Source organism: Podarcis vaucheri (assembly GCF_965113315.1).
Source record: "Podarcis vaucheri genome assembly, chromosome: 10".
Taxonomy (NCBI): Eukaryota; Metazoa; Chordata; class Lepidosauria; order Squamata; family Lacertidae; genus Podarcis; species Podarcis vaucheri.
The window spans coordinates 40,123,992-40,138,336 of record NC_138748.1 but is presented as its reverse complement, the minus strand read 5'-3'; the positions used below and the strand labels follow the sequence as shown (position 1 = coordinate 40,138,336).

At 39.8% G+C, this 14,345-nt stretch overlaps 1 protein-coding gene across 1 annotated transcript in view; it reads right to left on the bottom strand.

Moving 5' to 3' along the window:
* Positions 1–14,345, bottom strand: part of APAF1 (apoptotic peptidase activating factor 1) — a 41,317-nt gene that overhangs the window by 6,535 nt on the left and 20,437 nt on the right. Inside the window, exons 16-25 of the mRNA XM_082240773.1 lie at positions 13,689–13,823; positions 12,292–12,417; positions 10,966–11,127; positions 9,467–9,595; positions 7,431–7,556; positions 5,737–5,856; positions 3,724–3,849; positions 1,212–1,337; positions 528–647; positions 113–238 (exon numbers count right to left, since the gene is read on the bottom strand). Of these exons, the coding sequence (XP_082096899.1) occupies positions 113–238; positions 528–647; positions 1,212–1,337; positions 3,724–3,849; positions 5,737–5,856; positions 7,431–7,556; positions 9,467–9,595; positions 10,966–11,127; positions 12,292–12,417; positions 13,689–13,823 (1,296 nt within the window). The remainder of the gene's footprint in view (positions 1–112; positions 239–527; positions 648–1,211; positions 1,338–3,723; positions 3,850–5,736; positions 5,857–7,430; positions 7,557–9,466; positions 9,596–10,965; positions 11,128–12,291; positions 12,418–13,688; positions 13,824–14,345) is intronic.

The following is a 14,345-nucleotide window of genomic DNA, read 5'->3' as shown; positions in this document are numbered from 1 at the left end:
AAATACCATCAAGCATTTATGTAACTCTTCTACTGAATTAGGATAAAAAAGTGCTAAACTCAGAGTAGATGGTGCTTTATGTTTTAGCATTCATTTGTAAACCTGTACTGACCTTGGCAGTCTTGTCAGCAGAGGTAGTGGAAAACATAGTGGTATTGGGTGAAATTACACAAGAAAGAATGGTGTCTTCGTGGCAAATGATATCTCTCTCAAGTTCTCCTGTAACTGTGTTCCAGAGCTGTAATATTAAAAGGTGCCAGTGAACAATAGTGCAGGTAGAAGGGCTTATAAACAGTACACAGGTGTTTGGTGTTTTTGTCTTTCAAAATACTTAGCAGCAGATGCTTTTAAAAAAAGTACGTACTTTAATCACTGAGTATTTTGCAGTCAAAACAAGACTCATAAATAGTGTTATCTAACTTTGAAAACACAACAAATATGATGTTCACATGATGTGCATTTCTTTCCTTTAAGGTTTAGCTACAGGCACCAATCTAAGTTGTCAATGCTTAGGTTTTTTTATTTACCTTAACTGTCCCATCAAATGACCATGAAAGAAGCCCTGAGTGTTTTAGAAGGTGAAAATTCTTGACAGGTTCCTTGTGACCTTTCAGGAGAATAAATTCCTCTGTTTGCCAATTCCACACCTAATAAAGCAGAAATTAGAATAGATAGGGTGTGTGAATTTGAGTTCAACTCTGGCTCGCTTTTATGGTGAAAACAAGACTGATTTCTTTAGTAAAACAAAAAACCCCTCAACTTTTCTTTACAAGACAATACTCCTCCTCCCACAAGGTCTTTAACCCCCCCCAATGAATTATTTGATCTCTAAGAAGCATTTTCATCTTACCCTCACAAAGTACCCCAAAAATAAATAAACATCATAGAATCATAGAGTTGGAAGAGACCACAAGGGCCATCGAGTCCAACCCCCTGCCAAGCAGGAAACACCATCAGAGCACTCCTGACATATGGTTGTCAAGCCTCTGCTTAAAGACCTCCAAAGAAGGAGACTCCACCACACTCCTTGGCAGCAAATTCCACTGTCGAACAGCTCTTACTGTCAGCAAGTTCTTCCTAATGTTTAGGTGGAATCTTCTTTCTTGTAGTTTGGATCCATCAAGTTTTAAACAAAACATAAACTTTGCTGGACTGCACCTAGCTTCTTCAGAAATATATATTCTCAAGCAATAGTTTAAAATGTTCCGCACCTGTATAGTTGAGTCATCAGAGCTTGAAATGAGTGTTTTCCCATCAGAAGTAAACTGGCAGTGTTGCACAGCTTCCTTGTGTCCAGTTCTGGATTTTAAAATATTCCCACTTGACAGATTTAATACCTTTTAAAAATGGGATCAGACAACAGACTGTTGTGAGTTCACATTGCTTACAGATTGAAAGGAAATAGAGATGCAAACCCACAAGTATATTTTTAAAAAGGAGTATAATGAATGAGATTGTGTTATAAAAAAGCTACTTCTTTAAAGCAATGTTTCTTCCTTCATTAAAGGTAAAGGTACCCCTGCCCGTACGGGCCAGTCGTGTCCGACTCTAGGGTTGTGCGCCCATCTCACTTAAGAGGCTGGGAGCCAGCACTGTCCGGAGACACTTCCGGGTTACGTGGCCAGCGTGACGAAGCTGCTCTGGCGAGCCGGCACCAGCGCAGCACACGGAAACGTCGTTTACCTTCCCACTATAAAGCGGTACCTATTTATCTACTTGCACTTAGGGGTGCTTTCGAACTGCTAGGTGGGCAGGAGCTGGTACCGCAGACGGGAGCTCACCCCGCCGCGGGGATTCAAACCGCCAACCATGCGATCGGTAAGCCCTAGGCGCTGAGGATTTACCCACAGCGCCACCCACGTCCCATTATCTTCCTTCATTATTTTAACCTAAAACAACTAAAAGGAGAAATTATACAGTGGTGCCTCGCAAGACGAAATTAATTCGTTCCGCGAGTTTTTTCGTCTAGCGAATTTTTCGTCTTGCGAAGCACGGTGTCAGAAAAGTTTTGGAAAAGCTTCAAAAATCACCAAAAACCTCAAAAAAGGCTACCACACCGCGTTCTATGAGTTGCTCCTCGAAGTCAAGTCGCAACTGTATTAGCGGTGTTAAGAAAAAGGAAACAAACTTGCAAGACGTTTTCGTCTTGCGAAGCAAGCCCATAGCTGCTCAAAAACCGCAAAACACTTTCGTCTAGCGAGTTTTTCGTCTTGCGAGGCATTCGTCTTGTGGGGCACCACTGTAAATGAAACATGCAACAAAAGCTTCCTGCATTATCTATGGCCAGACATATGCATAGCAATCCATATGGACAGCAGATATTCTTCTTTCTACTTCATTAGCATGGCTATTAAAAGGTATCTTTTTAAAAATGCATTCTTACTGAAAAAATTACACATTTATAGCAAGTACTGTATTTATAAAGTGCTTGATTATTTATTAGAGAGCACAACCAACAGGGGGACGCGGGTGGCGCTGTGGGCTAAAGCCTCAGCGCCTAGGGCTTGCCGATCGAAAGGTCGGCGGTTCGAATCCCCGCGGCGGGGTGCGCTCCCGCTGCTCAGTCCCAGCGCCTGCCCACCTAGCAGTTCGAAAGCACCCCCGGGGGCAAGTAGATAAATAGGTACCACTTACCAGTGGGAAGGTAAACGGCGTTCCGTGTGCGGCTCTGGCTCGCCAGAGCAGCGTTGTCACGCTGGCCACGTGACCCGGAAGTGTCTTCGGACAGCGCTGGCCCCCGGCCAATAGATGTGAGATGGGCGCACAAACCCCAGAGTCTGTCAAGACTGGCCCTTTCGGGCAGGGGTACCTTTACCTTTACCTTTACCTTTACAACCAACAGGCACTTTATAATAGGTAGGTATACATAAAAAATACATGATGCAACAAGGAAATTAATGCATTCATCATCTAAGTGTGATGCTTCATAACTGGATTTGAGAATACCAGAAAACATACCAAGAGAACCTTAAAAACAAAGTACAAACCAGTTCTAAATACAATATTCTTTGTATATTTGACTCACAACATGTAAAGGAATCTGGGAAAACTAGTTTCAAGGAAGCGGGAAGTCTATTAAGGGACCTCAGTGCTCCACTGTAGCCTTTTATAAGTACAGATATTGCAAACCATTACATCTTGGGACAGAGAAATTCAATTAGGGAATTCCGTCCTTTTCCTTGGGTAAATTTTCAGGAAGAGGACCTGGTTAATTATAACGAAACAGAAAATTATTTTGCTTTTATATTTATTATATTGCAAAACTAATATATTTTTCTGCAACAATATAGTAAAGCATGAACTGGACACGAGAAAGGATAGCTCAGCTGGTACAGCATGAGACTCTTAATCTCAGGGTCATTGATTCGAGCCCCACAATGGGCAAAAGATTCCTGTGCTGCAGAGGGTTGGACTAGATGATCCTTGTGGTCTCTTCCTACTCGACAATTCTATGATTCTAAGGAGATGATCATCAGCTTGACTTGGTGAATAAATCTCTCGTCCAATCCCAATGTCATAATCTAAAGTGGCAGGCAATTTGAGGAGAACTGAATATTAGGTGCTTGATGGACCTAAATTATCCCAGAATAGAGTATTTTCCAACTGATTCCCGGCTAGTGTTTTGGTTGTGAGATTCTGAGTGACAGTTTATTATTTTTTGTATAACAGCTGAAATGATCACAATCAGAGAAGCCAAAGCCTAACTAATCTCAACTACTTTACCTTTACTGTTCCATTCTTCTCCCCAAATGCTGCAGTCTGAAGGTCTTCATATAGGCAACAGCAGCTAATGAAAGGCTCCTGTTCTTCAGTCTGATAAACAGTATGGCCTGTGAAGCCATTAATTAGCTGCAATGCAATGACATAATTGGAAATTATTATTGTACAACACACACACACCTTTCACATAAAAAAGCATCTGACCCTCTCCTCTACTCCAGTAGTGATTTTTAAGATTACTGGCATATTTATTACAATTTTATCTGCCCTCCAAACCAAGAAACTCCAAAATACATGGTTCTATGATCAGAAGTAGCAGAAGAATTTACACTAAATAAGAAAGATAGGTAGTAAATGTGTATGATGGCACAACTGCTCTTTGTTGTTGCTTTGCTAAGAGTGTGCCTGCTTATCATAATCTTGTAGGTCTGAGTCTTTTGACGACTACATAGAAACAGTAAGAGCTTTGTATTAAGGGCAAACCACCCACAATTTCACTTTAGAAGGAGTTCTTCCGTATCTAAAAAAAGCTTGCAATTATTTTTCACAAATGCTTTAACTATTCAGCGGTAGGCAGACATGAACACCGCCATTGCACAGCTGCAACCTTTTTTCCCCTGCTTCACAAATATCCATAGCAACACTAACAGCAAACACTAACTGAAGAACAAAAAAGATCATCACCACTTTGATCCTTATTTATAAGTCTGTTACAAAAAGGGTGGCCAAATTGGATAATTTTGCTCCTCAAAACAGTTGCGTAATGGCATTTCATTTCTTCAAACAGGCAAAAAAAACCAGTTTATGACATTTCAGTCTCATAGCCCTTTGACAGGTTAGAGAAGGGTTTATAGAAGACCCTAGAAGAGTCTCCACATGGAAGAAGGAAGAAAACAAACAGGGGGAACTGCATGCAAAAACAGTTTTTCTTTACCACTTTCTACTAAGATAGTTGACTGAGAGATTGCAAGAAGGGACAGAGAACTTATGAATGTGCCCTTTCTTCTTTTCTCCAAGCCTGCTTGCTGTGCTGAGGTGGGAGTATAGCCCATATATTCTGAACATCACAGGAGATACGCTAGTGAATAGGGTGGTCCACAGGAGCTCTCAAAGTTCCATGGGAGAATAAGTGGAATAGAAATGTGTAAAACAGAGGCATCTGTATTGTTCTAGTACACACATTTCCACACACATTTCCAAGGAAGTTTCAATGAGAGATTATAAATGGAGATAGAATTTCTTAACACCTATTGATTTGAGAACATCTCTTCTTCTGATGCTCTTTTTCTATTAATAGTTCCAGTTCTTACATGCACCGTTACTGAAGAGCTCAGCCTTTCTGCCAGTTTGAGTATTCCTCCAAATTCATACTTTTCAAATCTTCCTTTTGCCTTGGATGGTGAACTAGGCAGAGGCTTGGGAAACCACAGCAAGAGCATCGGTTAGCTACTTCAACTCCAGTGACTCTTACTCATTATGCAGAGGAATTCCATAAAATGCAAATGTCTTCCTACCTGCCTGGTCCCTTACAGGATCATGCTATTCAGGAATGTCTGCTAACTGGCTGTCTGAGAACCCTGAGGAAGAGCAACTCCACACCCTGAGGCACTGTGAAGCCTAATGGTACAATCAATACTGGTATGTAGTCAGACATCAGCACCCATTGGCATTCATCAAGATTAGGGATTCAATCAACACAACTTGATTTTTGCGCCACACATTTTGTACTCAGCAGACATAGTTGGAAAACTCAGATCCTGCTAGTGACATTAGATGCAGGTTTTTTCCTCTTCAATCTGGGAACCTACTCTTCTCACTTAACATTTTTTGTCTGAGGGCTGCTTTCCCTTATGGACAACTTTCAGGGGTGGGGATGGCATATGCCAATGTTGGCCAGAGGAAAAGGCAGAAGGAGCAAGAGGGGCATCTATTATCTTGGGTACAGTAGGCTACATTCAAGTCATACAAGCCAAAGCTTTCTAAATGTTCCATATGCAACATACAAAACATACTTACTTGCAGGTGCTTCATATTGTCAATAGCCAAGATGAAAACTTCATTAACAGGAAACAAAACATCTATTTCACGTTTCAACACAACAGCAGAGGACTCACAAACCTTCTTTGTCTCCCATATCTGTTGAAGAGAAGAAGAATATAGCAGAAGTTCTGCAATGTCAAAAATTTAAGACTTTAGGGCACAAATTGGAAGTTTGAATTTAGAACTGTATTCACTCTTTTAAAAATATACTTTAAAAAATATTGCTTTCATGTATGAAGTTACTTAATGCAGGCAGGCATTTTAGTTTTCAGTCACTTAATCAAACTACAATTTTCTCATATGGTCCTCAGTCCAAGTGATTTTTAAAAAAGAGGTTCCATCATTTGCAGAGTTAGGATCAGTGCATTCTCCACTGTGGCACTTAGACTATTCCAATTTCCTGCCAAAGACAACTTACCAGCCCCCATCACTAGCCACGTTCCACTGGCAAGTGTACACCGTGAGCAGCCAGTGCAGATGTTGCTGGAATGCACTCAATGGGCAGGGATGATGGGAGTTCAAATGTAGCATCCGGAGGGCACCTTGCTAGCTACCCATGATGCAGACCCTCCTGTTTTAAAAGGTCTTTACCAGCAGTTAACAATGCATGTTTCTATTTGCTGAGTCTATTTCCAACCTGTGGTGTTGCTTTTTTCTACTTTTAGGGGGAAAGGGGAGATATTTATGATACTATGGTTTAGTGTTTTTATTGCCCATGTGTACTGCTTTGCAATTATGGACTAGTGCCTTCTGATTCACAGAGCAATCCTAACTATAGAAAGCCAACTTAAGTTTTACCTGTTCTAAACGCTGTTCAGAAGGAATTTGATTCACACCACCCTTTTTTTGCCAGCTAGGTTCTGCCGGGCTGCTAGATCACATAACCAAGGTAAAGTGGGAGTAAGTGTCTCCCCTTGCTGTCTGCTGCCCCCCCCCCCCGGAAAACCCCTTTGGGGGGACTTGCCTCAGCTTAAGTTCTGCCAGCTGAACCAGGGTGAAGGAGTTATGCCAGCGTAACTCTTGCTTAGGCAAGACTCAACCAGAAAAGTACAAGGTCTACCAAATCCAAACTCATCCTGGCAATCTGAATTGTGCTAATAAGGTTTTTAATTTTAGTGTTTCTATTCTATTAATTATTAATACTGCATTTTAAATCAGATATCTTTGTTCAGGAGCAGCGGCGAAGCTTCATGCTCTGGCACCAGGGGGCGGAGAGCAGGCAGGGGAGTGGCTGGCGCGCATTCTGGGGCGGGGTGCACATCCTGGGGGCATGGTGCGCCGCTCGCAGGGGCGTGGCGCCCAGTGTGGGCGGGGGGGGAGCCACAGTGGCACCCCACCCCACCAGGATCGCACTGCCGGGGGCGGTGTGTTTCCCCTGCACTCCTCTTCCTCCGCCAGTGTTCAGGAGAGAATGGTAATAAATGTATATAGAGTATTTTATTTTCAAAATCTTTTTCAGTAATAAGGAATTTAAGAAATGGTGCAGGTGACATTTCCCCAAATATGCCAAAGTTTCATGAATGCTTTGATTGTTACAATTCGTCGTTTGACTCAACTCATAATAAATAAATACACAGATCTTGGGAGTCTATGACTGGATGGGAGAGGTAAATCTTGCTTTATTAAAGAAACACAATTCCCAGCAAATATTTGAAAAAGAATAAGCTCACCCTTATTGTCTGGTCATCAGAAGAAGTGAGAAATAATGACCCATCAAGTGAAAATGTCACAGAATGGACCCAACTCATATGTCCTCGGCAGTCAGCAATTTTGGAAGAGGATTCAATATTCCATATCTAAATCAAATTCAGAACAAACTAGTTATTTGTAGTTTTGGTAGCAGTTTGGGACATCTGTTCACTTTTAATCAAAGTGTGCTTAGTTTAGAGTTAGTGTCTTTATCCATTTGTGAGTGAGACTTCATTTGGGAAAATCCGCATTAACATACATATATGAGATTTTCAAAAAAGAAACAAAATATTCCTGCTATCTGCCTCTCTATTTCAAAGTTGCTATATTAAGACATGATTACAAGCTGTATCTCATGGCCACTATTGAATACCCCATATTACATGACCAAGCGGACAGAAGCAAATTAGCTCTGAATTGTTTTGGTATTTGTTTGCAGAAACATAGTGAATGAAGAGTGCAGTGGCTGACCATTTTCCATGAATAACTCTGACCATTTTTCTAGTAGAAGATTCTATGAAATGTCACTGTTTTGATTTAAGATATTGCAGATTAATTCATTTTATTGTTAAAATATGCAGATTACTGGTTTAAACTGGCACTCTTACATGATTATATAAAAGTTTAATTTTCTTTTGCTGAAATTGGTAAAGGATTCGGAACACTGACAAAAGATCACTGAGATAAATGAGAGAATGATGTGACCAGTAAAATCCAGTTAACTATTGATTAGCCTCAACTAGATGGACACATAGCTGAATCAAGTGAAATTATTGTGTTACCTGAGTATCCCACGAAGTAAATCAGTGGAATCCTATGAATGATTGCTCAGAAGTCAACCCCACTGTGTTCAATGTGCTTTACCTCTAGGATTGCATGGTATTTTTATGCATACACAGCTATATAGAGGCAACAGGAATTTCCTGCTCTTAAAAATGTTCAATTCAAGGTTGATTGCCGAACTTTAAAATGGGACTGAGCTCACCGACCAGATGAGCCTTTGAAAAATGCAGACTATACTAGAAAAATCCATACTCAAAAAGATTCCATTAAGCAGCGATAGAAGGATTCTTTCATCATTCTATGCTAAGGGGGTGATTCAGAAAGGTCAAACTCACTTGCTGAACAGTGAGACTTTAGAACACGGACAATACATATGGCTTTTCCTGTGAGTACTGCCATAACTCCCAGGGCTCTACTGGAAATGGATTAGGAAGGCGACACTGAGGCATATTACAGATCTTTGATCAAAATTTAACAGCAGTCATGTGTGTCTTGGTTTTGATGAAAGTAACTCTTTGATAGAAGGTAGTGCTTAAGTGATATTCTTAACAGCAGAACAGCAGTAGCTTTTGGCAAGAAGATGATCAATTTGAATTAGCTCAAATTGGCCAGATGAGCCCAATTCCACACAAAGGTTAACATTATAGCTTCCTAATATTGCCGTGGGTCACCTAGCTCAATTCCATTTGTTCTGATGAGCAGCTGCTCTGTTTTTCCCAGGTCTTTCTAGAGGCAAGTAAAGGTAAAGGGACCCCTGACCATTAGGTCCAGTCGTGGTCGACTCTGGGGTTGCGGCGCTCATCTCGCTTTATTGGCCGTGGGAGCTGGCGTACAGCTTGACTAAGCCACTTCTGGTGAACCAGAGCAGTGCACGGAAACGCTGTTTACCTTCCCGACGGGGCGGCACCTATTTATCTACTTGCACTTTGATGTGCTTTCAAACTGCTAGGTTGACAGGAGAAGGGACCGAGCAACAGGAGCTCACCCCATCACGGGGATTCGAATCGCTGACCTTCTGATCGGCAAGTCCTAGACTCTGTGGTTTAACCCACAGCGCCACCTGCGTCCCCTTTCTAGAGGTGCCAGGGATTAAACCTGGGATCTTCTGCATGCAAAATCTGTAATCTACCACTAAGCAATGACCTCTTCCCATTCTGAAGCTAACCACCAGAGCAAGAGGAATTATGAAGAATGGAAAGGATGTACTTACATCTTCTTAAATATAGTGACTTACCTCAACAGAATAATGTGATAAAGCAACTGCAACCATCTGGCTGTTGGGACAAAAGTCACAGTACTGAATAGTGCTGTGGTGGCTTATAAGAACCTCTGTCAACAAATCACTGGTCTTAACGTCAAAAAGCTGTAAACATAATAGCCATATTAAACAGCAATCTTAAATGTCACATGATTTTACATAAATATGTCTTTATACAACAACATCACTGACAAGAGTTTAAACACCAAAAATATAGTTACTTATTTCTTTCAACAGTATATAGACTGCTAGAGAACCAATTTTACTTTATTAAATTTTTATCCGCCCTTCCCCATAAGGTGCCAAGGTGTGTTGCAGCAATAAAATATACAATTATAAAACAAACAGAACAGTTAAAAAAACAACTACTCCATATATAACAATTAAAAATGTACTTCCAATACAGATGCAGACTGACATCTTAGCATTCCCCAGAGTGGCTGGGGAAACCCAACCAGAAGGGTGGGGTATAAATAAATTATTATTATTGTTATTAATGGAAAATTGGTAGCCAATTATATAATAGAATGTTTAACAAAGTGTTTTACAACTATCCTCAAAAATAACACTATTTCTGTAAACTATAATTAAAAGGCTGAATGATGAAAACTTGAATAAAAAGTATTATTACACCAATATTATCTCCAAACCAGTTTAGGAATTTGAGTGTATGTTCTTCAAAACACTGCTTACAATTTTATGTGTGTTATATTTAAAAATCATTAAAATCCTATCTTCTAACCTACAACAATTCCACTCCCTATGTTCATGGAACTTGATGGAACACTACCAAAATATTTTGGAGTTATTTTCCTAACTCCAACTTATACTCTGCTCAAAGAGGATTTAACATTCTATAAATCAATACAATTTATTCATGCCTTCTTACTGATAACTTAACAAAAATAAAGTGATCCTTTCGAAGTCTGTGAATGCGCTACTACTATATGATATATGTTCTCTGAGCAATTTAGAAGAAGTACAGCAAAAATTGTATTTGACCATTTCCAACATAACAAAAATCATCTCTTAACTGCAGTTCAGAGTCTGTGAGATGGCAGGACTGTACACTCGCTTGTTGACACCAAAACTACAATAGGGAAGAGAACCGGTGCAAAAGAGCCATTCTTTGTGGGACAAAACTGCAGCTTAGCAGAGGCAACTTGGAAAAGTCCTTTGATAAGTCCCTTTGAATAAGTGAGAAAGTGTGTGCACAGAGAAAGTGTGCATGAGAAAGTGTGTGCACAGAACATAGGATGCTGCACTGCACTGAAATAACTTCTGGTCAGAGACCAGTACTTGGTTGAAGGCTCTGCACCATGAAGTCTAAGCACAAATGATGTGTTCCCTATGTTTCTGTTGTTCTCTTCTCTTTCACTATTGCTCTCCCGCTCAATTTTAAAAATAAACACAAATGGAAAACAAGATGGTGACTCAGAGGAAAGAAGTCATTACTGACATACTTAAATACTTACAAAAAGCCTGTTTTTCGCTGCCACCAACACTGTAGTTCCATTAGATGACCAGGAGCAACACTTCACTAAGACTTCCACATCATCCTGGTAGTCATCCACATTTCTAAAGCAATCTCCTATGTCAATAGTTTTCAGTTCATTTGCCGAATGTGCATACCAAAGCTTTAAAAATAAATACAATATATTAAGCATTTAAAAAATGAATGTGAGTAGAAGACAAAATTAATGCTAACTAGTGATTTGTAAAATTTCATTTTGCAAAGGTATTTATTCATATCCAATTATAGCTGCTAACAAAACAATTTACTCTCTCCAGTGATCTATAGACATTAAAGTCAACTGTCTGCATGTGGAATTAGAAGTATATTTTTAAAAATCGCAGCATATTAAAATCAAGCAACTAAATTAATGTCAGACATTTTCTATTTGGGCTGATTTATATCTGAAATATTGCCAAATAATTAACAGAGCTCATAAATGCTTTTTGTTTGAGAATACCTAATACTATTTTTTTCAAGTGCAAGGTATTTGTGAATAACAGGGACATCTATATTTATAAGCTTTTCAATGTAAATTTCAAATGTCTTTTAGTTATAAAATGCCATCATTATCTCTCAAAGTAATCTGCTTCAGAAACATAAACAAGGCAAGAATGAAAAATGAAGAATGCTGTAGTGACACATGTGTATGAGACTATATGAGAGTAATGCAGAGCTCCTACCATGAGCAAAGTCTCTCCCCCACAGGAATACAACAAGAGATATTCAGAGTAGACTTCAATAAATTAATGGACATGACTAACTTAGGCTCATTAATTTCAATGGGCCTACTCTGAGTAGAACTTATCTTGACTACCATTCCATGACTTACCGTTAACATGCAGGCTCCTGAGGACAATGTGGCTGTTTCACTCCTCCCCAGTTACTTTTACTGCAATACCACACTAAGCTGGCTTAGCATGTTGTCCAAACTTGGGCTTGTGGTTTTGCTCTATCCAGACAAACCACAAGCTGCAAATCAGTAACAAATCTTGTTTACAGCTTATGGTTAGCCTGTTTGTTGGAAGAGAAAAGGAGGGTGAACTGGTCCTTTATCTCAACCAGTAATACCTGCTTTAGCACTTAACTGTCTTAGTTTTTCTCCAGCTGGGTTTTCTTATAAGTGTGTAACAGAGAGTGAAACTATGCCCCCATTGGCTAAGAATGCATGGGCACTGTGCAGGATTGCAATCTCTGCTTTTGAAAAGAATTTAATTCCTGGACTACAAAATCAAAAGGTTATTGAATCTGGCTTTAAGTACTAGAAGTCAAAGTTTCCAAAGCATACCTTTAAAGTTCCATCTGCTGAGCAACTAGCCACATACTTATCATCCGGTGAAAATCTGCAGTGAGTAACAGAACTACTGTGACCAAACAGTGTATTACGACACTGTTTCTTGTTCAAATCCCAGAGCTGCATATAAGAATTGGGGTTTGGGGGGAGGGAATAGAGTAAAAAACATTTGAGTTTCTGCATAAAAAAGTGGTTGATTCAGTTTCTATCCTCAAAATAGCCACCAGTACGAATTTCTTTTTTTTGGGGGGGGGGGGAATGCTGCTTGCAATTTTCAGTATGAACTTTCCGAATTTCCTTACCACAAACTGTTCTGCAATTTTAGAGTGCAGTATTTTGTTTCGGAGAGTAAAGTTACAGACCCTATTCTATTAGTGCATTTCATTCCTTTAAATCTATCTGCCTGCCCTTATATACAGCACCTGGACTATACAGTATACAGTATTATGTACATATACAGTACATAAAAAACAATGAGAGTTATATAAAAAGAAGTCTCAAAATATGAGACAGATTTGCAGATAAGATAGGAAGCAGTGTGGAAGTTCCTTAAAGCCCATCCAGCATGAGTTAAGGATTGCTGGAGCAAGCAGCAAGAAAGCAAGATGTTCAGAAGCATCAATATGCATATGCATGCATGCACGTATTTAATAAAGCATCCTTTTCTCCCTGATTGAACCCTAAAGGCCAGCAGCAAAGTATATATGTGAAACATTTTACAAACAGTAATATAGGACAGACACTATTAAATCAATGAAAGTATATACAAATCAAATACAGAAGCCGAACTACTTCATTGTTTTAGAGAATGCCTTGAACAAACACATTATCTGACCAATACTGTTTTTAACCTGATATCTGAAGTCAAGAAGTATTTGTGTGTCCTCAGGCAGAGTTCTATAGCCTGGGTGCCACTGCTAATAAGTTCTCTTCCCAGGTGTTTCACCACTGCAAATGGGAGAGCAGCCTGAAGTAGCCTCCCCTGACAATCAATGAGAACAGGTAGGCTCATATACGAGAGATCCTTCAGATATCCTGGTTGAAAACAATTTATTACAAAAGTATACATGGCAAGCAGGAAGAAACTCGATATGTAATTAATGTGCAGTCCAAGCATGAAAGCCTATCAGTGACTTCTACAGGAAACTTGGAACCGGAGAGTAATGGACATAAGGAAGCAAGTCTGTAATTCCTTCTCCTACTCTAACAAAGCCAGTAATCATGCAGAATCCAGGTGGCCTCCAGTGGCTAAGGTGAGGGATACCAAGTCTGCAGATCTGAGGTAAATTTCCATGGATACTCTCACCACTACAGAGTAAGAAAGTGTACAAATTACAACTGTAAAGTAAGTGTAACTATAAATATGAATTCCGTATTTTTTACTTACTTACTTTGACAAAAGTGTCATTTGAACATGTAGCCAATAGAAATGGGCGGTGATTTGTATTGTTAAACTGGCAGCAGTTGACCTGCTCTGCATGTTCTTCAAACACACACACAAGCTGGCCTGTTCTTGAATTCCAGACCTACAAGTAATTTTAAATAATAAAAAATAAGTTTTTGTGCCAAGTGTTTAAATAAGTGTTTTGAAATATTTTTCAAATATATATACTCTAATCAAACACTCATCTGGACACTTGGCAAAGCTTTCTAAAACATTTTTTCTGCATGAAGTACATTTCCTGAGATCTACACATTTCAATGATAGTGGAGAATAGTTGAAAAAAACAGTTTTAAGCATGCTACTGTGATTTGGATAACCAAGAGTTACCATAGAGTAATCAGAATGAGTTGCAGAACCTGCTTACTGGTTTGACAGGCAGCAATGGTTGTAGCCCGGTGTGGCCGTGGGCAATGGCGGGGGGTGAGATCCTTTTGCTCTTGCACAACCAAAATATCTCCCTCATTGGCTTTGTGGGATGCTGGGAAAGTCCATGAAATTCAAATTGGCTTGGCCAATCGCAGACCACGTTTAAATTTAAACGGCCCAATCATGGGATGGCTTGGGGGTGGGTCATTCAAGGTAGACCTGAGTGAAGCCTTTTCTT